The following is a 23,578-nucleotide window of genomic DNA, read 5'->3' as shown; positions in this document are numbered from 1 at the left end:
ATCATAGAATGGCACATTAGACGGTCGATCGCAGCGTAAACAATTATTTACGGCGTCGTTTGTTCTGTCAGTTTCGATTTCGACAAAACGAACGCCGAGCGGCCACCATGACTGGAGGGTGCACGAGACGTCATCATTCTCGTCAAGACTGGCTGAGGGGTTCACCATCTCCGCGCTAGCCACCCTACCCGCGTGCCTGGGCAGCATGACGTCAGTCCCAAAATCATGACGTGTACACACGGCGTAGCAGCGCGCGCTAACCCCTACTAGCGCGTCGGCTACGTCACGGGAGACCAGACGTCGGCAGTTTGGCGCAAGAATCAGATGATGTCATGCTGACCCGCTCTGGGTTTTTTCGTGTGGACAGAGATTAAAATGGATTTAAAATATGTTACATTGAACGGCTACTGTTGAAACTTTCTGGGAGATCTTTTCTCGTGCGCGCAGAGATTAAAATGGATTTAAAATGTTATACTAAACGGCTACTGTTAAAACTTGCTGGGAGATATCTCCTGATAAAAAGGAAGCAATTTACGTAGATATCTCAGCTTTAAAATTTTGTGTCACTACATTTAAGTTCCTGGCAGAATTTACATTCAGCTCAGTGTGAATTTTTGTGGAGGGAACCGTGAATGCATGGCGATTGGGTGGGCAAAAATACTAAATAGTCTCCTTGAACCTGTCTGAGTGGCTTCTTTTCGTTTCATCAAGGTGTGAGAGGACTGGGGAACGTCTGTTTCTTTTTTGGTTCTGTGGATCAGAGCAGACGGGTTTTTGCTGTACACGATCGTTTTGTTGTATTTCCCCACCCACTTTTTATTTAAAAAAAATACGTGACTTTTGATGAGCCCTGGCGCAAAACTTCCTTTATCTTTAATCCGTGGTAATGCCCATGACTTGCCACCTTCTCATGAGCTTCCGTTTTATTATTTTTTATAATATTGTATACATTTTGTTGTGAGTTTTGTAATTTTTGTCTGTACCCCTACGTGTTACGAAAGGTTCCAGCCCACCTCATCATGCAATATCTCATTAGGGGCCCTTAATAACGGTGGAATAGGTGATGGTGGTGGTGATGAGGATGATGATGATGTCGTGGCGCTCTGTCACCATGTATCGCAACGGGTATACCTTGCTGTTCGCTGCGCAGTGACCAGGTTGAGGCGGCTCCTTCGACGCAGCTGACCGCGGTCACAGTGCGAGGCCTGAAGCTGAGCTACAGCAGGACAGGCCCTCTGATCATCGATCATGCCAACATGACCGTCCCCCATGGAGCCATGTGAGCGCGATACACCGCAGGTCGTGGGCGAACAACCGGCTTGCGGGCCCTGCTGTTTCGTTTCTGCAGGAAGGTGGAAAAACGCGAAATGTCAGATGCTAGAAGGGACGGGACGGAACCTAGTCTGGTCGGGATGCATTGTCATGAATGAAAGGATAGGACGACGACCGCAGAGTCAATAACTAATGTCAGATGCCACAAGAATTCTTAAGCACGCGAGGGGCAGGGAAGGAGTGCGGATCCGTCAAAACAGGTTCCGACAACAATCGTGCTCCTGCCTTACTGGTGTATCCACTAGTTTACCTATGTCATTCTTTGTCGCCAAGCAATAGGTGTATTCACTAGTTTACCTATGTCATTCTTTGTCGCCAAGCAATATACACACAAGAATGCAAGAAAAAAAACTTGCTGCTTATTATACCTTATTATAGCTGCCCGATGCTCCGCGTACCTTCATATTTTCAGACTATACTATCCAAACAGATTGCTTTTGTACCTCGGATTTTTATTGAACTGCACACAACGCCCTTATCAAACAATCCCCAGCTGTTCTCGCGCACAGAAAGTGCTTTCCGTTATGTGTGCCAGTACGGCCAGATTGACCGCTTCCTCCTCACTATTGCGCATGCGTGCAGCTACGGGCTGCTGGGTGCCAGCGGGTGCGGCAAGACGACCCTGCTGAAATGCCTAGTCGGCCTCTGCAAGCCAAATGCTGGCACCGTCCTCATCTACGGGCAGGAGCTCCACAAGGGACTAGTGCCCGGGCCCGGCGTCGGATTCATGCCGCAGGTAACTGCACGCTGGTGGAGATGGCAGAAGAAGCGGCCCGCGCCAGAGGACTTCTGGAATGGGGAGGTCATCCTAAAACTGTCTTCTAGAGAGAAATGAATGTTTACTGTAGCTCTTAGGTCCAACCTCTCCCGCATGCCGTGCCCGCGTTTGCGAGGGCTAGCTCCCGCGGCATAGCAGAGGGCACGGTATGATTAGGCCATGGCCCTCCCGGACTGGCCGACGCCGATTAATCTGCTCTCCTAGTGCACTATGCCAACCGTTTCTAGCGGTGCGCGAAATCGATAGTGCAGAAGTGCACAGCCAACTTATAGCAAGCCCGACAAAAATTCGGGACGCTTAACCTTCGCTTTTTTTGGCGTGGAACGCGGCATACGGCAGCGTACCTATCACACGTGTACCAGGAGCGCTCGCGCGCTGACGGCATTTGACCCCCTAGCGGCACCGGCGAGCGGCGAAACCTTTCCGTTCGTGCTCGCACGCGGTGAGGGATTTCTCGCTCGCGCCCATTTTTCTTTCATGGTTAACGCCTCCGACGACGCCGGCTTTTCTTCGACGAAACAATGCTCCTTTATTGTGGCATTGTAGAGTGTGAACTCTCATTGCTTTATCAGGGTCAGCGATTAGGGATTGAAGTGTATTGCCATGCTTGCTGTCGTAACCCGATATGGTAGGTGCTAGAGAGTAATTGCCTTCAACCCATTTGGAGGTGGGAAGGGTGGAGGAGAAGAGGGATTACTACTGTTCTATAGTATCTGTGGTCAACAGGGATCTACATCTACCATAGAGTTAATACTGACATCTACCATCGCGGTACCGATAACGGGAGGAGCCACCTGTCCCACTATCACTGCATCACATGGAGAGCGGGATAGTGGCCCTATTCGGCCTTCCTTACGAAAAGCCGAACTCCGCGGTATGGTCTATAGGATGACGGCGATGCGCGTGCGTGCGTATGCGTATACTTTTTACTTGTTGCTTACAGCGAGACGCATACATTGCATTCTGGGATTTAGAATTGGGTCCTAGGATCTTGTAGTCACTGGCCAGTACTCGTTGGCAAATGAATTTGCACATGTCTTGGGCGAAGTATCAACACGCAAAAACCGGCACGCCTGAAAGGCGCGACAGAGCGAGTTTGGGTTGGCGTTGGTTCCCGGCCCCTGATGCGACCCTGTTGTGCAGGAGCTGGCGCTGCACATGGGCTTCACGATCGCCGAGAACATGTACTTCTTCGGACAGCTGCTGGGCATGCCCAAGGACGTCATCTTCCAGCGCATCAACTTCCTCTGCTCCTTCTTCCAGCTGCTGCCCGCCGACAGGTTCGTCGACCGACTCAGGTACGGAGTACTATAGTGCGCATGCGTGGCGGCCGTGTCACCTTCATGGCCACTTTCATGGCCAGTGCTGTGGGCGTGTATAGATATATCAGCCATTAATTGTTGCCTACGGCACGACGCAAATGACCCTCTGAAGTGACGCCTGCTCCAAAGTTGTCTGCGCTCTAAGCTGTATGCCTGTTACAACCAGTTCACAGCAGGAGGAATAAACATTTATTAATTTGTAGCCGTCCCTTGGTGAGAGACCTCCTTAGTTCAGGAAGCCATTGTCCTTTGCTGCGCGGCGAGCCCAATCTCCAGTCGTTGGTGGTCTTGATGGCGTGAGTTGTCACTGGTCCTTCCACTGCCCCAGGGTGGGGTTTGGTAAGGGGGTCAAGGGATGGTGAGTTTGAACACACACTCCATTGGTACAGTGCGTTGGGTGCGGGGCTGTTTTCACTAGTCAACGTGGATGTAGCTGTACTCATGGCATGGAAAAGCGCTCTGCGAGGTCAGGTGTTGGTTTGCAGCTGTTTCATGGCAATGGCGCGCCTTCTCTGGTCATTTTTACGTGTGTGGTCGAAGGTATCGATGCAGCGTTCCGATCGTTAGCAGGTGCACCCTATAACGACTGGATATCCTTATAAGGATATCGGTGTATCTTGTTTCACTCGAAATTCCTTGGTATATGTCGAGTGCACAATATTTTTCGAAGCGCCAACGGCAACGTAAAACTCGAACGCTTCACAATCTGTGCATGTCACCCCCTCCTTTTGCTAGAGCTGGGCGTCTCAATCACTACTTCCTTGGCTAAGCCCAACATAACAACACCCCGTCGACAAACATATAGAAAGCGTCCACTACGGCAGCAGATATCGGTACCAGGGCCGGTACTGGGACATGCATGAAACGGTAGAATGTTTAAGAGCGTCCCCCGGAGAGGAGGCCAAGACACATTCGGAAACAGAAGCGTGCGTCAACCACCATGGTTCTTAGAAAGATGACAAGTATAGGTAAACCCTGTATAGACCGTAAAATTATGCCCGGTGCCATCTCAGCGGCGGCCAGCAGCGGCGGGTCTCACTGGCTGTGGCGCTGATGCACGAGCCCCCGTTTCTGATCCTGGACGAGCCGACCGTGGGCCTGGACCCCGTGTTGCGTGCTGCCATCTGGCGCTACTTCCTCGACCTCTCCAAGGTGCAGCACACCACGCTGCTCGTCACCACGCACTTCATTGAGGAGATCGCCGAGGCCGATGTGGTAAAGTACTCATTTTACAGCGAAGCTGTGCATGGACAGGGTCCCGTAGAACTTTCGTGTCTGTGGGCAGAAACTCTATGCGGTATATATGCGCGTGAAGGAGGGCATTAGTTCTGTCTCATCCACCATCAGGTTTTCACTGCAGTCAGTGCGCTCCATGTGACCCGCGGTGTATTGGGCTGCGCCAAATCAAATTAAACCGCATCAGATATTTATTGTTCGAGAAGAAAGAAAACGATGGCTGGTTCGTGTAATCCATCAGCTGGTCAGCATTTCATGGACCCACCGCGGTGGCTCAGTGGCTAAGGCGTTGTGCTGCTGTGCACGAGGACGCGGGTTCGATTCCGGCCGCGGCGGCCGCTTCTCTCATGGAGGCGAAAAACAAAAGACCGCGTGTACGAGACTTACGCGCACGTTAAAGATCCCCAGGTGGTCAAAATTATTCCGTAGCCCTCCAACACGGCGAGCCTCATAACCTCTTTGCGTCGGCGTGTTAAACCCTGCAATCAAATCAAATCAATCGATCAATCAATCAAATCAATCGATCAATCAATCAATCGATCAATCAATCGATCAATCGATCAATCAATCAAATCAATCGATCAATCAAATCAATCAAATCAATCAAATCAATCGATCAATCGATCAATCGATCAATCAATCAATCAATCAATCAATCAATCAATCAATCAATCAATCAGAATTTTGTGCACCCCGCGATGATGCATTTAAGTCAACTGCCGGCTCTTATCCAGCCTCTGCGGTAGTGCCGCAAGAACATAGTTGGGTAGCGTTGAGTATGCATCGCGATGGGGAGGCCATGCCGCGTTTGGACTTCCGAAGATTGCCCTGTTTGGACTTCCGAAGATAGGCGTGCGTACGAGGGACGATGGCGGGAATAGCGGCGGGAATGCGAGGTGATGGTGTACGGCGAAATCAAATGCGGAAAATCGTCCATTCAGGTTTCGTGTATCAACTGCATATACGTTCTTGTGAACGTAATGTTGGTACTGCTTGGTAGCAACTGCCGAACACGCACTGATCTACACCCCTCTTATGGATTATAGCATCCAACGAGTCACTAGATCCAAGGAGCCATTAACACCACTAGGCCACGTGACACGAGGCTCTAGACGTCCATCCGAGTCACTACGTGCAAAGGGTCGATGGACCCAACGAGTCTCAATATCCAATGATTCAGAACATCCATCCCTGTGGAAACATGCCAGTCAATGCGGTCAACTATACAGATCTCACTAGGTCTCGTGATACCAAGTCAGCACATGTGCACTAAACCTATCGAAACCCGCTCATGGCTGGTTCATCCAACGAGTCGCTACATCCATCGAGTCATAACACCCAATAGGTCACGTGAGACTAGAGTCAAGACACTCATCCGAGTCACCGCGTGCAAGCGATCAACGCACCCAATGAGTCTGGACATTTAACGAGTCAGAACATCCATTCCTGTGGAAACATCTGTCGGCCAGTATACGGACAACTAGTCAGATCTCAATACGTCACTTGCACGTGACCTAGCAAAATCTGGCTAGTTGTCCGTATGCTGACCGACAGATGCTTCGACATGGATGGATTTTCTGACTTGTTAAATATCCAGACTCATTGGGTGCGTAGACCCATTGTACGCAGTGACTCGGATGGATGTCTTGACCCTCTTTCGTTTCGTTGTGTGTACATACCTGCTCGTCTGCATAGTGCGTGTGTGGGCATCCCAGCTTTCTCGCTCAAAATTCCGAATTCTCAGGAACCGAGACAAACCATTGCAGGAAATTGATATTGCGCATGGAGCAGGTACAGTCGGCTTGGGCATGAACCCTGTAAATGTGCTTTCCAGAACTATTAAGTATTCGCCTAACTCGCTGTCAAATGTTACCGTCCATACATTTCAATTGGATAGCTTCCTTGGCTCTGGAACTTGGTAGAGTTAGGTGCAAAACTTGAATCTCCGCACAATGCATGCTTTTGCCCTGAGTACTAAGTGCCAAAATGATTTAAAATACTACAATAAATAGCTCTAAAGTAATTATTTCTGAAAGAATTGCGATGAGCCGGAAAGCTGCACATGTGCGTGTGAGTGTGTGTGTGTGGAGCACACAACTGCGTGCGCTCATCCAGGATAATTTTAACACAAAAGTGTTTTATTCCCTGATACACCAAAATTTCACTGACATCATATCCGTCGCCGAAATGACGCCAGTACATCGAAGCAATCGGCCTGTAAAGCGTGCACCCCTGCACAGAGGGTCATCTTGCAGGGAAGCAAGCTTTAGTACTGAAAAGTACGTTATACTTAGGGTTGTTCGTTTTCGGGTTTTATATTTTAACACGAACGTGTTTTATGCCGGGATACACCAGGATTTTACTGACGTCATATCCGTCACGGAAATGACGCCAGTACAGCTTTGCGAAGCGACCCGCCAGCAGAGATTTTGCTGCGCATTTCACTTACGTGTTTTACCTATCCCAATGACAGGGGAATCAACCACAGTTATTTGGCTGCAGGTGGGCCTGATGAAGAACGGCAAGATCTGGTGCGAGCAAACCCCCGCGGAGCTCATGGAGGCTTACGAATCGGCCAGTCTCTCCGACACGTACCTCAAGGTGGAGTCCCGCATTGGGTTTCATTGCACAAAACTCTGTGAAGTCACCGATCGAGCGTGCCGCGGTCGTCGCGGACTTCTCAGGGAGCCTGCATGCTTACAGGGGCTATGAAGACAAGAGCAAACCCTGCTACGTAATTTGAAAGAACCAGCCTTCGGTGACTAATCCACTGCAGCCATGAAAGATGTTTTTTCCACATAACAAAATTGGTCGCGTATCTGCTCCTTTTGCTTCAAATGTCAACGAAAGTAATTGCCTCCCTTCTCCTTCCCGCTCATTTCTGAAGCTGTTCATCTCCCGCCTCGCTCCTTCCAAGATAAACACGCCAGAGGTTTGCTCCAGTCCAGTTAAATTTACCGCGTTCCACTGCTCCAGGCCTGGCGTGTTTTCAAACGCTTTGCTGCACAGCGCCCCACGTGACATGTGTGGTGTCACTGAGCGCGCTATCCCATTCAACTCCTGCTCAAAGGTGCCTGCCGTTCGGGCAGTAGAGTCTTGGTGCTGGCGTTGGCGTCCTGGGTTCGAGCCCCAGCGGGTTTACCTTTAATTAAAAGTTTTAGCCAATTATATTTCTTCTGAAACCAATTTTACGTGTGGTTGTTAATAATAATTTGGTATGTTTTATAGGTCGCTTCGGGTTCGGAACGCAGTGTATGACCCTGTTGATTCAACCTTCTGCATCGCGCGAAGACACGTGTAACGTGGGGTGGCTGTACAGCGAGGCGTCTGAAAATACGGGGCCGGACGGCTGAATGGAGTGACAGACAGAGACCAAAATTTTCGCGTTCAAGTAGCCCAAGAATGACCATTGTCTTTAAAAATGATACAAACATTGAAAGAAGTTTCAGATGTTGCACCGCACATGAGCAAGGACGCAATAGAGGGAACAGTAAATGCGCGGTTATCAACCTGTTCGCTGCACGTTAGCATTGGGTTATTCATCAAACGGAACTGGAAGCACCACTGAAATCACAGACCTGTTTCTCAGCCACTGTGGCTTTGGTCGGCGGCAGCAAATAGTACAATAGTACGTGACGTCATGTACAATAGCACGTGACGTCAGCAATAGTACGTGACGTCATGCATACTTGGCTACAAAAGTGGCCGGTGAGTCGCCAAAGCTTCGTCTTGCTCTGGTACTGGCTGTTCTCTTCCGGGACAATGATCAGGTCTTGGTTCTGTCTTTGCAGAGCCTTTGAATCTGGCACGGAATCTTGACTCTGGTTGGTTATTTGTGTGGTGAGCCTGACTGGCTACGTGCTGCTTCTTCCTCACTTCACAGATAGAAGAAAGAGTTCCGAGCACTGCCTGGTAATCTGCAGACTGCAGCGCTTGCAATGGGCGTCTGTGAGGGTGCTAGACTTAAGTAAAACGTTGACCCCGAGGCCTGTTGTATGAGACACGTGACAAAAGGCGTGCACGTATCCGTTTGTAAAAGCAGGACCTTTTTTCAACCCTTGTGTACCCGAACAAAGGGACCTTCTTTACAGTGAATGCAATAAGCATTGTGTCCGTCTGCATGGCGTCGATAGCGAGAGAGATGTGGGTGATATTTTCGCAGAGATTGGCGGCTGACATTCCGTGGGTGACATTAAAAAAAAAAAACACGCCTTCCAGAGGGTGTGACCACCTTAGAAAAATGAATGACGCCAACACTGAACCATAAGTACACTTTGCCACCTTTATAGCACTTCGCTTGCAAGGCTTATCTCATTATACTTAAGTAGTTTTCCTCCCTTCCGTTTTCCTTGCAGTCCGCGGGCATCCCATTATTGGCAAATTTCTTCCGCCTCCTTCATTCCGTAGGTGTCGACCGAAAAAATGCTGCCTATAATCTTCAGCTGTCGGATTTTGCCGAGTACGTTTTTCCCACCGCCATGCAGGGTGGGATAGGGACGAATATACGCTTTGAGCGGCTTCGTTTATTCTGTCCGACGCGCAGATCTGCCAGGCCCTCGAAGTTTCCGAGGAAGTGAAGCCGGTTGACGAGAAGCCGAAGGAGGAGGAGGCCCTCGACGTTATCGAGAAAGTGAAGCCGGTGGACGAGAAACCGAAGGGGGCCCTCGACGCTCCCGAGAAAGTGAAGCCGGTGGACGAGAAACCGAAGGGGGCCCTCAACGTTCCCGAGAAAGTGAAGCCGGTGGACGAGAAACCGACGGGGGCCCTCAACGTTCCCGAGAAAGTGAAGCCGGTGGAAGAGAAACCGAAGGGGGCCCTCAACATTCCCGAGAAAGTGAAGCCGGTGGACGAGAAGCCGAAGGAGGCCCTCGATGTTCCCGAGAAAGTGAAGCTGGTGGACAAGAAGCCGAAGGAGGCCCTCGACGTTCCCGAGAAAGTGAAGCCGGTGGATGAGAAACCAAAGGAGGCCTTTGACGGGAACAGGAAGGAGCCTAGCCTCCACGATCATCCGCAGCTGCTGCTAGGGCCTTTGATGGAAGAGGCCAAGCTGCTGCCCAAGCCACGACTGGCCCCGTCTCCGCAGGTCACTTTCTGTCCCGTGCCGGACAGGCTGCTCACCTGGAGCAACTGGGGGCCCATGCGCTGCATCTTCCGAACACGTGCGCTCGTCATCAAGAACGTGCTCAAGATTATGCGCCGGCTGATGTGAGTGCTACGTCTCTAGCTCCGTTGTTACATGCTTGCAGAACTGAATGGGCAGCCCACGATGATGCATGCTGTTAAATTTTACATTCGAAATACATACATTTCTATGCCCAACTTTTAGGTGCGTGGCTTTCCCGCATAATCACAGCCGTGCAAAACGCAAACTTTTAAGTTTAAGCTACGCGGAGAAGTCGAACCTTCATTCTATGCTGGAAATCATCTTTGGCGTTAGCCGGGAAAGTCTGGCAACAAAGGGTAAAAAGGGGGCATGTTGAAAGGGACCCTCAGGCCCTTTAAGTGCTCTTACGGAAAACTTTGGGTCCGCATTCTCTTACTTGAGAAGTGGCATAAGCTATCGTCATCGTCGGTGGCCTTAACTTCGGTAGTACAGCGGAACGCAGCAAAACGAGCGAAGATGCAGGCAGCCCATCGTTCGAAGCTTCGCTTCGAAATATACCAGGCAATTCCTAACTTTGCTGCTTGCTGCCTTGTGTTCCCGTATAATTCACTCGAAGAGGTGGTACTTTCACGAACCGTGCACGGAGTTTATTTATTTATTTATTCACATACCCTCAGGGCCCAAGGGCATTACAGAGGGGAGTGAGTGGAGACCAGGGTCAACAGTTCTTGCCTCATCTCGCAGCACGGTGCTGTTTCAGCTGGTGGTTCCGTCCATTGCGGGCGTCATCTTCTGCCTCTTCGTGGGCGGAAACCCCACGAACCTGCCCGTGGCTGTCGTGAACCAGGACCCGGACGGGGAGTACAGTCACCGGTTCCTCGACGAGATCTCTACAAAAACCGTCAGTAAGGTGGGATCCTCTGCGTCACGGACCTTTACATACATAGCTGCAAATGCTTGCCGGGATGCAGTATCCTGTTTCCTGAATGGTACAGGACTGGATGAACCTCGCTCCATCTAACTGGTTCTCTGTCAGCACTACTGAGTTGCGAAAAAAGTACATGATCCGTTCCTTCGATTCCCGGCCATAAAACCTTCCGCTCTGCACAGTAAGAGTGTTCATAATCATCACCACTCTGTGAAGATGGGTGACCAGACATAAAGGTGGGGAAGAATGGAGGCGAAAGGTTTGAGAAAGTTTTATTTCCCTCGACCGTGGATGACAGTCATTCAAAAGAAGAGTTCTGCGTCTCCGCACAGTACATATAGGGAACCGTATAAATTTTGCCCTCGTTGAACGCGGTTCGGCCAAGTTTGTCGAGCGGAAGCTCAGTTTTTGTGCTATTGGGCACAGCGAACGACCACGCAATTGCACTTTTCTGATGGCAGGAGCTTGAACTCTTTCCCTCTATTTCATGCCCCCTCCCCCCCCCCCCCCCTTGTAAGGCACGAGCGATTAGACGCTTTCACTGCGGAAGTTGTCGCCACCGCGAATCGGTTCAATCGGTGGCCAAAGCGCGGTCAGTGACGGTGCCGTCGGCACGGAGAACGGTGCGTGCGCTTACTTGACCTGGCGTTTTCTGGGTTTTAACCTGTAGAAATAAACTTCCCTTAAGAAGACCCCCCGTTTTCCTCTTCCTCCACGCCAAACTTTAGTAGGTACTCACCATCTCGCGTGTACCTTGCAAGAAGGGAGGATTGCAGTCGCAAACATGTTGGTAAGCCGGAAGTTTGGAAGGGCGCGCTCTCAACCGTTCATCCCTCAGTGCGCCGTTCAGTGTTATACATTCGAATTTACTGGGTGCGAAAACGATCTGTCCAGCCCCGCGAGTCGAACCCAGACCTCGCTGCTTCCCAAGACACGACGCTATGACTGCTGGTCGCAGCGCAGATGCGGAGCTTGGCATGGCACTCAGATCCATTTGCGTGGGGACGGACATCCCTTAGCAATATAACTTAACAACATATTGGCACCAGTTTGTTGGTACTCCAGGTTAACCACCCTTCAGCGCCGCAAGAAAGACGAAAGGACGCGACGGACAAGGAGCGCCAGTCCTTTTCTGTCACGTCCTTTCGACTTTTTTGCCGCGCTTACGGGCAGTCAACCCCTTTCTACAGGTTGGACTGGTTGGACAGAGCAATAGTGGACGAGTGTTGCCAATACCCCTTGGTGGAACTGATAATTACAGTACTGCGCCTCCCGAGAGCGCGAACGCGCGTTGCATAGCTGCATGGAGGCCTCCATGCATAGCTGGCACGTCGCAGAGGGCGCTGGCTGTTTGCTGCCATTCGAGGTGAATACGGGGTTTCTCCTGACGCGTATGCTCACCGTTACTTGCGCAGAAACCGTACGACGACCTGCAGTCATCCTTCGAAGCGGTGCTGGACGAGAGCGCCTGGGGGACGATCTTCATACCGGCCAACTACACCGACCTGATAAAAACCAGGTTCGCATCTCGATCGCTTCTTCGCTCTTGAATTAACGTGTGGGGTTTGTGCTTTATCATCATCACCATCATCAGCAGCAGCATATTTATGTCCATTGCGGTATATTTATTGCCGCTAACCGTGCCTTTTTATTTATTTACGTATGTTTTGTTACCCTCTTCGCGTAGTAGCGCGCGCGTGGCTATCTTGTCTTCTAAGCTAAGCGCCCGTTTCCCTGTTCTGTTGTACGCCTCACCGCCACTATTTTACAGCAAAGCTGTATACCTCTACCCCCCCCCCCCCGGTCTCATCTCCGTGGGCAAAAATACCGAGGCCTAAGACGCCGAGCGGATGCGTCAGGCTAACCATGCAGGTGCACATCATAGAGCTAGCAAGCATACAAAGCAAGCATCCACACCGCGATATTGATGATAGGCGCCTGTGAACAATGGACCCCCCATCATGTATTCCTGGCAAAGATTGTTTGCAGATTATCTTTCAAGGGTAGGCAGCAGTAGGGTCACTAAATAGGTCAGTTCAAGGCGCCGAGTGCGTGCGTAAGGGTAGGCAGGACCCACCATTTGCTTCCAGGGAAGCCGTGCGGAGTGTCAGTAGATAACATATTAGAGCACCGCTAGTGTGACTAGGTAAGGTTAGAGTATCGGCACCCTTTTAGATGCGAAAAAGCTTATGGTCGAGCCTGTTCCCTCCGCCGTTGTGTGGGCGCCGTTGAGCGGCGTCCGCACCCCCACTGCGCATGCCTGACCAGGCACCGCTGATAATGATTGTGGCAGGATGCCCCTAGGGATTGGCCAACCAAACAATCCATCACGAGATAGCTTCGCGTTCAGCCACCGTCGTCATCTTCCCGTAGGGGAGCCCTGAGTAGTATGCGAGGCATTCCTCCTCTCCCCTCCGACGCTCCTCTCCTCTCCGGCATTCCTCCTCTCCTCTCCAAAGCTCCTCTCCTCTCCGGGATTGCGCAAAGAATGGCAACACCTGCGGCTCCGCGCGCGATAATGCGAAGATGTTTAGGGTTAGAGGCGCGACGGTAGCCGCTGCATACTCCGCTGGGGGCGCCACTGTAGCTGCGCGGCATAAATGACGCGCGCGCGCGCGCTCCGCTCCCCTCATTCTCCACCCGCAACGCCGCGATCGAACTGAAAACTAATGGGAACTTGAGTCGACCCCATGGCTGCTTCGCATACTACTCAGGGTTCCCCTACGGGAAGATGGTGAATTTTTTTCTCCTATTGTTATTTGCCGCCGCCAGAATTATTGGCCAGTTCGCATCACTTGACATTTGTTTACACTTCGACGCTTCATGGACGCCGCCATTTTGTTGTTTATGCGTTTTAGTCGGTCAACTCGTTCAACGCGGTCGACGTAGTCCCGAACTCGAATCAAAGATAACGCGTGTAGCAGTATTTCAGCACCAGAAGAGTGGACCCGAAGATGCAGTTCTGCTGCACCTTTGGCAGTGTTGTTAACAAACGACCCGGTCGAAGTTAGCGGCGAGGCCGTAGATGCGGCCATCTCGCAACGCTGACAAACACCAAAATGGCCGCCGTTTCTGACTTGCGTGCCTGAGTGGCGCTACTCTGATCGCTTGTCTAGTGATACTAAATACCCCCGCTGAGGCATATCAGTCAGCAATGGCGGCTTCTTACCCAGGCCCCTTACCCAGTGGGGTAAGGGGCCGCGGGGCACTCGCCCAGGGAGTGGTGCGGCATGTCGAGGTTTCGGCATCTCGGACACTCTGCGGAGAGGAAGAGGTGTGGGTGTGAGTGCTGTAATTGCGTGCGATGTCGGAAGGGGTGCGTTTGTAGAGTGCTTCCTCTATCGAAAGTTCGGCGTTAGGCGGCGCTAATGTCCTGCGGGTTGAGGCGGCGGTGTTGTGATGTCTCGGTATGTGGTGAGGGCATACCCAGTGACCTCGAGGGCTCCGTTCGTAGGACCAAGAGTACTGCTCGCCCGAAGTATTAACGCTCGGACCTGCTGATTGGCCACCTCGTTGGTTCCCACGCCAGTGTGAGGCGGGGTCTCTCAGGGGGAAGTTCATAAATCCGTGAGGTGCAACAGCCGCGTCTCCGACGAAGGGAGAGCGGCCGCCAGCTCTGCTGTGTCTCCAGCCTTGCACCCCTGGTGAAAGCTGAGGCAATTTCTTTCTGTGAAAGCGAGAAACGAAAACACCTGTGTGCTGAGACTTTGGCACAAATTAATCCGCAACCGTCCTCTAGGCGTGTCTGTTATCCCTCAGCGCGTAATATCCTCAAACCTTGAATTATTTTGCTGAAGCTTGACAATAAAAGTGAGATGCGTGCCACGGTGCACACGGTCTGCCGCCTATATAATTTGGATGCGGCGTTCCCGCTAAGTCTTGCCACCTGCGAGCTAGACCAACGCAGGACGGCTTATAGAGCACACGACAATGGAAATTGTTGTTGTATCTAAGTGACTGTGTCATTCTTGGCGCAGGCTTTACAACTTCACCCGTAGCAACCTGACCATCACCGCTGCGTCCACGATCAATTTCTTCGTGGACGCAACCGGTAAGGACACCCATGCTGCCACGGACTTCTAATGTTGAAGGCGCTTGTTCCATTTTGCATCGCTCAAAAAAGATGGCCACGTATCTGCTCGCTTTGCGGCGCAAATGTCGTCGAAAGACGATAGTCGCCTAACGCCCCTGCCACGTAAATCTATGCTTCTCCACTCCCCTGCCTCGCACGCTGTTCTCCCTTCTATACAGTGTATGCAAAGGAAGTTTGTTCAATTCGATTTAATTTTCCCGCCCTCGCACTGCTTGCGCGCCCTCGGTTGGGACCCTTTGTTTCTATCGGCATCCCTCGATTAACAATGCCGGATCGTCCGCACACTGCCAAGGACGTGATCAGGCGTGCGATTGTTCCATGTATTTCCGATGAACCATTGGTCCGAAATTCTAGGACTGCTCGCGGGTCGTCTAGAATTTTTAAATCGAGGCAGATTGTTGATATAACAATTGAGGACACGTTTTTGTTCTGTGTGTTTAAACCAAGACGGAGAAGGCGTAGGTGTGTACTAAATTAGATCGCACAGTGCCTGCGTGACTCTCTTTCTTAGCTGTCTCTCCGTATATTCCTTCAATGAGTGCGCGGTGCCGTTATGGCGACCGCTTAGAAACTAGCGAGTGCGGTGACTATATCAGCGTTAGGTTTGTCGATGTTCTAGCTTATCTGGCTCACATGCCATAGTGAACTGATAACACGAGTTGTCTTAGCCGTTGATGGGTTGGCGCTGCGGTCCAGGACGATTCTCAATACTCGGGAAGGACTTTTACCTTCTAAGCGCAAGTGTCTTCTCGGCGGTGACATGACCTCTGTAGACGAGGGGAAAATCTCCCACAATAAATATTTATACACGTCAGCGGCCTCTCCACGGCCTTCAAGAGAAGCACAGCACCTCCAGCGGAGCTGAACGCCTCACTGTGAAGTGAGCGGCTTTAGAGGCCTCGACAAAGGGGACGAGGCAAACAACTTTTGCTGACCATACTTTGATCACAGATATATCTGCGCCCTCTTTTTTCGCAGCGGTGGAGAAATCTTGTAGCAAGCTGTCGGGCGAATCTTTAGTGGGCCTCTGCTGAGTGTTTCATTTTGTTGCTGCTCCGGAATATATATGGAGACATGTCGCTCATGCGTGACGTGCCGTCCATGCTCGCTGCTGCGCGCGCAGATTACATCATCCGGAACACGCTGCGCGTGGAGATAGTCGAAGCGCACCTGCGCTACATCAAGGACCTCTCCCACAACTTCACAGGGCAGAATTTCTCCATCGAAACCATCAGGGTGAGTGACCTTCGTGTTTCTGGGAAACTTGGCTTCTACAGGCGACGCGTGGGTATAGATAAGAATTGCGTATCATTGAAGTAAACCCTCCTGTATGACATTGCCTATTCTGTCCTATGATAATGAAAAACCAGCCCCTTCCCTGTAGCTCTCTCGACCCTTCCCGGCTCGCCAGCCTCTCCGCCTGCTGCGTCCTGATCCCGCACCAACCCGCCGCGGTGGCTCAGTGGCTAAGGCGTTGCGCTGCTGAGCACGAGGTCGCGGGTTCGATTCCCGGCCGCGGCGGCCGCTTTTCTGATGGAGGCGAAAAGCAAAAACGCCCGTGTGTTCGAGATTTCGGCGCACGTTAAAGAACCCCAGGTGGTCAAAATTAATCCGGAGCCCTCCACTACGGCGAGCCTCATCGCCTGCGTTGCGTCGGCGCGTTAAACCCCACAATCAATCAATCAATCTGATTCTGCACCCTCTAGAGTGCCTGAGTAGTGTCTGGTGGGCAGCTCCGCTTCACGAAAACTATAGGAAAAGCCTACGGGGTTTGTACAACCTTCGATGGGTGGAATTCCTGCGGCTTAAGATGTAGAGCAGCTGGAACGCCTAGTTGCTTCGCTGATCCGTGGTATGGAGAGCTCTGGTGTACACGCCTCAGCTCAGCCATGACTCGATACTGCTGCCATTGGAAAGCGCCTGATTCGACGGGCAATGTTATAGAGGTGGCTTTGATTGAACTTGCGTGAGAACCGAACAGTCATGTTGTGCCTTGTGACTGCGGAAAGCGATAGAAACGACTAGCAAGGCACAGGCCACGTCCGCTCGACAGGCGTGGAGTACAAAGCGGAGGTGCTTTGCGGCGCGTGACACAAGCTATTCAGCTTTTCCACCGAAGTCGCACACAAAAATGGGGGAGAATAGCAACGGGAGCTTCATCTGTCGGCGATGCACACGGGCTCTCGGTTCGGAGTTGGTGGATTTCGAAACGTATAAGAATAGCCGGGTTTCCTCCTCATACCACCAACGAAGTGCAATTGTTTTAGTGTGCGGCGATGCGCTGCCGGAGTTCGCAGATGTCGTTTTACAGCGGAAGCTCTACTACGCTGCGTCTTTCAAGGTCATTCATCTCGCCAAAAGTGTCCTTCAGCCGCCTGCGCGCAAGCTGCGCGTTATCGCTACGCTTGTATGCTGTACCACGTAACTAGACGAGGGTGAAACGGCTTCCTCGCATGTTCCCGGTGGCAGCTAGGCCATCTGTCCGAGCGGTGCAGTGCCACTGGCGAACCACTTGACTAGGCGAGGGTTCAACGACTCACCCATAAAAACACTGCACTGACTGAGAGACAACACAGCACGCACGTATACAGGAAAGCGCTGCTTTGGCTGCTGCTTCGCTAGCGCTTGGTCCCTCAGCCTCACCATGATTGGCGCGCCGGCTGCATGCGCTGTCTGTGCGCGGCCTTCAGCGCAAGCGAAACGCTGAACCCAATCGTCCATATAACTAGACGGAGCCTGCAAAATCTTAAGCTAAGGCAAAGTTTCACAATAAGGTTTGCATAGTCTTTGATTTCGCTCATGATTACAGTGGAATCTCGTTGATACGATTCGGCATAATACGTTTTTTCTCGTAAATACGGTTTCCCCTGCCAACGTCCCTTAGAAATAATTTATCTTTGGGCATTTATTACTATCCCATTTTTCACAAAAATGGGATAATACGATCGCTAAAGTGGATCTTGACCGACATTTGTAGAAATCTTACGTTTTTACTTTGCTATAATAGCTCACACCGCTTTTCAAAAAGGCACGATCTGTACGTTGCGGAGCCGCTGAGGCCGTGGCAGTGCTGGTTTTGTGGCGAAAACATTGCTGCCAGGCGTGACCGCTCCGTCCTACGATGATGATTCGTCAGGCGATACATCGCGCCATTTTGCGAAACGTATCATAATCGCACCGGAAGACGTCCTGCTTACATGCTTCGAGGAGGTTGGAGCGGCACGAGTCAACGTCGAAGGGTCAGTTCTACGCCAAAAAGTTGGCATAACCGCGCTCTTCTTCCACACTGAAAACTTCCAAGCGACCGGCAGATGGATTCACCCATTTAAGGCGCGGCACGAATTGTCGTACAAAACAGCCCCAGGCGAAGTGAAAAATACCGCTAGCTTCTTTTTTACGTTGCAAAAGAAAGTAGTTTTGCACGTTGAAAAGAAGACAGGGCCGCCCAAATTGACCAGCAAGTTCAACTGTTTTCCTCCTGTTTTCCTCCCGTTAATGTTTGGATAGTACGGTTTTCGCATAATACGTTTTATTTCCCGCTTCCCGTGAAAAACGCATTAACGAGATTTCACTGCACTATGTTTAGAAGCGTTCAACCTGAGCCATTATATTTCTTATTCGAAGAAATTGTCCCCCTAGCTATGCTCAGTTTTGATAGCACAGTGCTGGCGCTGTACCGGTTGCTGTGGCGGTCGAAACGGCGGCAGTTTCTTCTGGAGCTTCCAGATAAGGGCTTTAATCCGCTTCAAGGACGCAGCTCTATCTGGCCACCATAACACGCCGAGATTCTGCTCCTGCAGGAGCCCAATTGTACACTAGGGGCAGAAACACTTCCGCCGGCGCTGATTTCTCACGCGGTCTCGCGTTATTGGCTGCGCGTGCGAAAACGTCCCTGATAATTGCGGGCGCAGCCAATCGCGATAGATCGTATAAAAAAATCAAACCGGCTGGAAGTTTTCCGGCACCACGTAAGATTTATCCCCTGGGGCGCGGTGTGGCGTTTTCAATTACATCGTTCGCCATGAAGGGAGGACATTTAAACACGAGTGCGGCTGGATTTAAATACTGCATCGATGTAAAAACCTCGTTGTAAAGTAAGGAGCTGGGAGTGCGGCTGTATTTATATACTGTATCGTAGTAAAAACCTCGTTGTAATGTAAGGAGGGGGAGTGCGGCTGCGTCGCAGTAAAAACCTCGTTGGAACGTGAGGGGGAGGACGGCTGGATTTATATCGCTGTAGCAGAGTGGGCATGCAGCGAGCCACCGCGTGAAGCACAGGTCAAACGACAACGAGGGTCGGGGGTGGCTGGTGGTTCTCGGAGAGCAGCGTCCATGCGGAAACGGCAAACATCGGCCGCACTTTACTTAACAGTGGGAGTGCCACGCCATCATACGTACTCCCGTGAACAAGCAGGCAGCTTACAATCAGCGACGCCCTGATCAGGAATGGGAACCAAGGATAAAACCACAATCGCGTTACGAATACTGAAAAAGACTAATGAACCAGTTAAGGAGTAACACACGTGAAGACACCCGGCGTTCACTCCAGCTTCACTGTTTAAGCAATTCTATACGGAGTGCATGGACACATTTTTTCTTACTGTCGCTTCTGCTTACCAGTATTGAGCTTTAATAAAGTTCTTTTGTTTTCTTTTTAAACCTAGTTTTCGGATCCCTTCTACCACGCCTTTGACTACAGCTACCGAGAATTCATGAGTCCTGGAATCATTATCACGTAAGTCGAGCGGCCGTAATTTTCTAAGGGAAAAGGCGCGCGGTATTTGATTGCCCGCTGTGCGATTGTAAAGATTAGCAGCCATTTCTTTTGGCAGCGCAAGAAATTTCGATATGGTCAGACAAGTTTTGCGTCATGAAAAATGTGACTTAGATGTATCAATGCCGGATATAAAGGGAGCGCGGCGTACCTAATATGCGGTAGGAATTAAAAAAAAAATTATAGGACGCTCTGCGAAGTGCAAAAGGTTCGCGGAACAAACTCTCGCTGTTCCTCCGCGCGAGTCACTTAGAACAATCTTGTTAAGGAGTGATAAAATGCTAGTTCTTTCGCATCAAACAACGCTGTGTTGGTATTCATGACCACATTTAAGGCTCATATGAAACGGGGGAAAGTCAGCAGCAGTGAAGGCTGCAGCAGAATGCCCTGTATACATCACATCTTTCCGTGCACGGGCAACCGGCAGGACGCTGTTCGTGCTGTCCATGTCCCTCACGGCTCTGCTGCTCGTGGCCGAACACCAGGAAGGCATCCGGGCACGCTCGATCGTCTCAGGTACGCTATTCTGGTGGAGATATAGAGAAAAAGAAAGCGTTCATTCGGTTTGTAGGATGGTATCCTTGTTGGCAGCGCCAGAGGCTGTGGACAGAGCCTAGGGTCAGCTACTGTAACTGGGAAAGATGCACGCTCCCTCGAGACTCTCCACGAGAGAAGCTTGAGCACATTTAACTCGGCAGCACCAGAGGCTGTGAACAGAGCCTAAGCTCAGCTAAGGTCACGGGGTAAGATACACGCTCCCTCGAGACTGCGCAAGCGAAGTTTGAGCCCATTTACCTCGGCAGCGCCAGAGGCTGTGCATGGAACCTGGGGTCGGCTAAGGGCACAAGCCTTCGCGGCCGATGCTTGTATAAGGAGACATGCGTGGAAGAGACATACGACTCGCCCTAAAATGTTCAGTGACCATTCGCAAGTTCCCCAACCTCTTAATGACTTTGTAATGATGACGCCCAATGCTGATTAAACACGGTGAATAATAGAACAGAATTTGTTCCTGCGGGAAGTAAATGCATACAATGCAAAGGAAACCATGAAAAAAGCTGAAGAACTGCTTTACTGAACCCGGTTATTCAAAAGGACCGATGACAAAAGGATACTTCAGAATAAAATAACCGCGTACAAGATTTAAAGGAATAGTGGAAATTTTTCAGATTTTTTAGTAAGTCGGTAGACTGTACCGCAACAGTTGTTCTCCACAATAGTGCGAAGACAGACGCCTGATCACGAGGCATGATTTCTAGCAACAAATTTTGGTCTACCTTATTTGTTGTAGTATTATCGTATTACGTATGCAGATAAATATGAATCGCTGGGTTCAGGACAGCGTGGCGTTCTTTACTGAATGTTCCACTGGATGTATAATGACGCCTTGCGCGTGACGGTTTGATTTCGTTGACTGAGAATTAGACGAACCTGCATGGTTCCAGCCTGAGTGTCGTCCCGTCATAATTGGGAGGCGTCCAAAGTAGGCGTCAAAACAATGCTAATTGCTTTACATGTTTACAGGGATACGCGGAGTGTCAGTCCTGGTCCTCTCCGTCGTTGGGATTAATCCTCACTGACGACGCGCATGCGCATTGCCCGCGCACGCAGGCGTGACGTCACTGGAGGTGATCCTGGGCCACGCGATCGTGCAGATGGCCATGGCGTACATGCAGACGGTGCTCATGCTGGTCGTCTTCGTCTCTCTCTTCGACACGCCCGTGCGAGGGAGCTACACGGCCGCCTTTTTCCTGCCCGTCTTCATGGCCCTGTGCGGAATGTGCTTCGGTGAGGACTGTGGCTTATCAGTGCACGTCTGTACATATATACAATGAAAAACAGCTTGACGAAGTACGAGAAAAAGAACATTTCTGATGACGTTTCAGTCGAGGGACTAGCTTTTGTCAGAAGGCCGCGTCTACGAAACCTGGCGCGACCTCTTGCTCTAAAGATCTGCGAAGAGAACTTTCCAGCTGATTTAACTGTGATTCCCTCCTTCTCATACCGCTGAGTGACATTCAGAGGCCCCTCTTTTTAACGCGCTGTTCTGTGTGTTCTCCGCAGGTTTCCTGACGTCGGCCGTGTCCAAGGACGAAGCGACGGCCCTGCTGCTGTCCATGGCCTGCATGTACCCTTCGCTTCTCATGGGAGGTGAGGAGACGACTCCCAAGACGCTTGAAAGGACATCCCAGGGGTTGTGAAGGCGAAAGAAATAATCATCTAACCACGTGGCTGGGTGGTCTTTCCAGTTTTGTCCTGCGAGTAATTGGGGCTGTTGCGCCGCTGTGCGAGGGCAGCAGGACGCGTGCTTGATATGCCGCCCAACAACGCACCCACATCCATCTCGGCTTTCCTCGCGGCGCTGCCCAGAAGCGCGGTCTTTTCCCTGTTGATTGATCTTTTGACTGAAAATGCGGGGAAAGAATAATGCCTGAGAGGCGTAAAATGTGCTTGCTGTTGGGCTAGTTGGTGCATTATGAATTACGAAAAATACGCTAAATGGACAAACAGAGGAAGGAAGACAGACAATGCGCAACTCGCAAATTTTTCGTAATTCGGAGAGGCGTCTTTTAATAGCAAAGCTGGTTTTGATCTAGGCTTTCGTGGGACGAGGCGTGGTAACGCGGGCACAGAGATGCCAATAGGGCGTAGCCTAGCAAGGGTGGGGGGGAGAGAAAGCGTCAAGATCAGGTGCGTGCAGTAGGAGCAAGCGTACAACGCAGTGGAAGCTATACATGGAGCCCGCAGCAAAAAATAAACACATGGCATCATTCCGCTTAGCGTCGTGGCGCATATGCACGCGCCAGGCAATAGCACACGTCCGTAGGACCAAGTCTCGAAACGCAGCCAGAAATCTTTTTTTCGGAAACAGTTGTTTAAAATAGTGATCAAGGTAAAAATATAAAATAATCACCGATAAATTATGCTGTCTACATGGCTGAAAGGAGAGGCAAGAGTGGCGAAACCCTTCGAGTCGTATGCTCAACAGTTCAGACGACTCAGACCTTTTAACATTCCCCTTCGACACATAGTCCCATATCTGAGTCCCTCTTGGAAGAAATACTGAAAGAAAAATACTATCAAATATTGCACCAGTAAGCGTAAGAAAACATTGCCCTGCTAAAGCGCCCAAACTGCTGCAAAGCACGTTTATTTGCAGCAGTAAACGTACCTAAACCTACGTAAACTTTGAAAAACTGTGCGGCAACCTCCACTGCATCAAAGGGGTGCGATGCATGTAGAGTCGGTGCATATGCGACAACCGGGATTCGAATTTTCCGCGCAGGAGTTCTGTGGCCCTTGCAGGGCGCCCCTCACGTCCTGCGGCCCCTGAGCATGGCCATGCCGCAGGCGTTTCCTGCGCACGCCTTGCGGGGCGTCATGCTGCGCAACTACACCCTGGACAACCCGTTCGTGCTAAAGGCGTTCGCCTCGTCCACCTTGTGGACCACGATCTACATTTTGATCGCCCTGATGGCCTTCTTCAAGTGACCGCCCACCTGCGGGGGCATATCGTTCGGATTATTAAATCTGTCTTACGTTACACACTCCCTTCGGTGCTGCTCTGTCATGCGGTAAGCGGTAGTTGATCAACGTGACGGCGTGTGCGTACAAGAACGGAAACTGGTAGCACGTATGCGCAGACGCGCCAACCATGTTCTGGGAGTAGTATGGGGAGCTATTATCTGCTCTGCTATAGCTCTATATTGGCACCTTTTCGTAGTCGCGATCAGGGTCACCGTGCTTTGCTTCCCGAAATGCGGCGAGTGATGTCTACCGCACTATTAGTATATGCCTCTAGTTATCCGTATGGTCACGACAGCAGCGAACTTCTGTGCTCCTGAAAAATGTTCACAGTGGCGTCAGAAACTTACGCCTTTCAAGGTTTTCTGCGGACCACTTCACATCATGCAGTCACCCAACCAACCTTGCTCATTGCCTGACAGTCTTGAGAAATAAATGGCACAGTGTAGATTGTACTCTAGCGGCACACCGCACAGTGCAAATTAA

General features: G+C 51.0%; 1 protein-coding gene across 1 annotated transcript; it reads left to right on the top strand.

The window, feature by feature from the left end:
- The first annotated feature begins 1,154 nt into the window (after positions 1-1,154).
- Positions 1,155-23,073, top strand: LOC144151692 (ABC transporter G family member 23-like). Its single transcript, XM_077682814.1, has 15 exons — positions 1,155-1,279; positions 1,915-2,068; positions 3,254-3,408; positions 4,446-4,647; positions 7,171-7,269; positions 9,212-9,873; positions 10,517-10,682; positions 12,116-12,219; positions 14,678-14,751; positions 15,917-16,029; positions 19,458-19,528; positions 19,995-20,083; positions 21,179-21,355; positions 21,632-21,718; positions 22,854-23,073. The coding sequence occupies exons 1-15, from the start codon at positions 1,257-1,259 to the stop codon at positions 23,057-23,059; spliced, it is 2,382 nt and encodes a 793-aa protein (XP_077538940.1). The 5' UTR covers positions 1,155-1,256; the 3' UTR covers positions 23,060-23,073.
- The last annotated feature ends 505 nt before the right edge of the window (positions 23,074-23,578 follow it).

This window comes from Haemaphysalis longicornis, unplaced genomic scaffold, assembly GCF_048455015.1.
Source record: "Haemaphysalis longicornis isolate Haplotype H1 unplaced genomic scaffold, Haemaphysalis longicornis Haplotype H1 scaffold_9, whole genome shotgun sequence".
Classification (NCBI taxonomy): domain Eukaryota; kingdom Metazoa; phylum Arthropoda; class Arachnida; order Ixodida; family Ixodidae; genus Haemaphysalis; species Haemaphysalis longicornis.
This window is presented reverse-complemented; position numbering and strand designations above follow the sequence as displayed.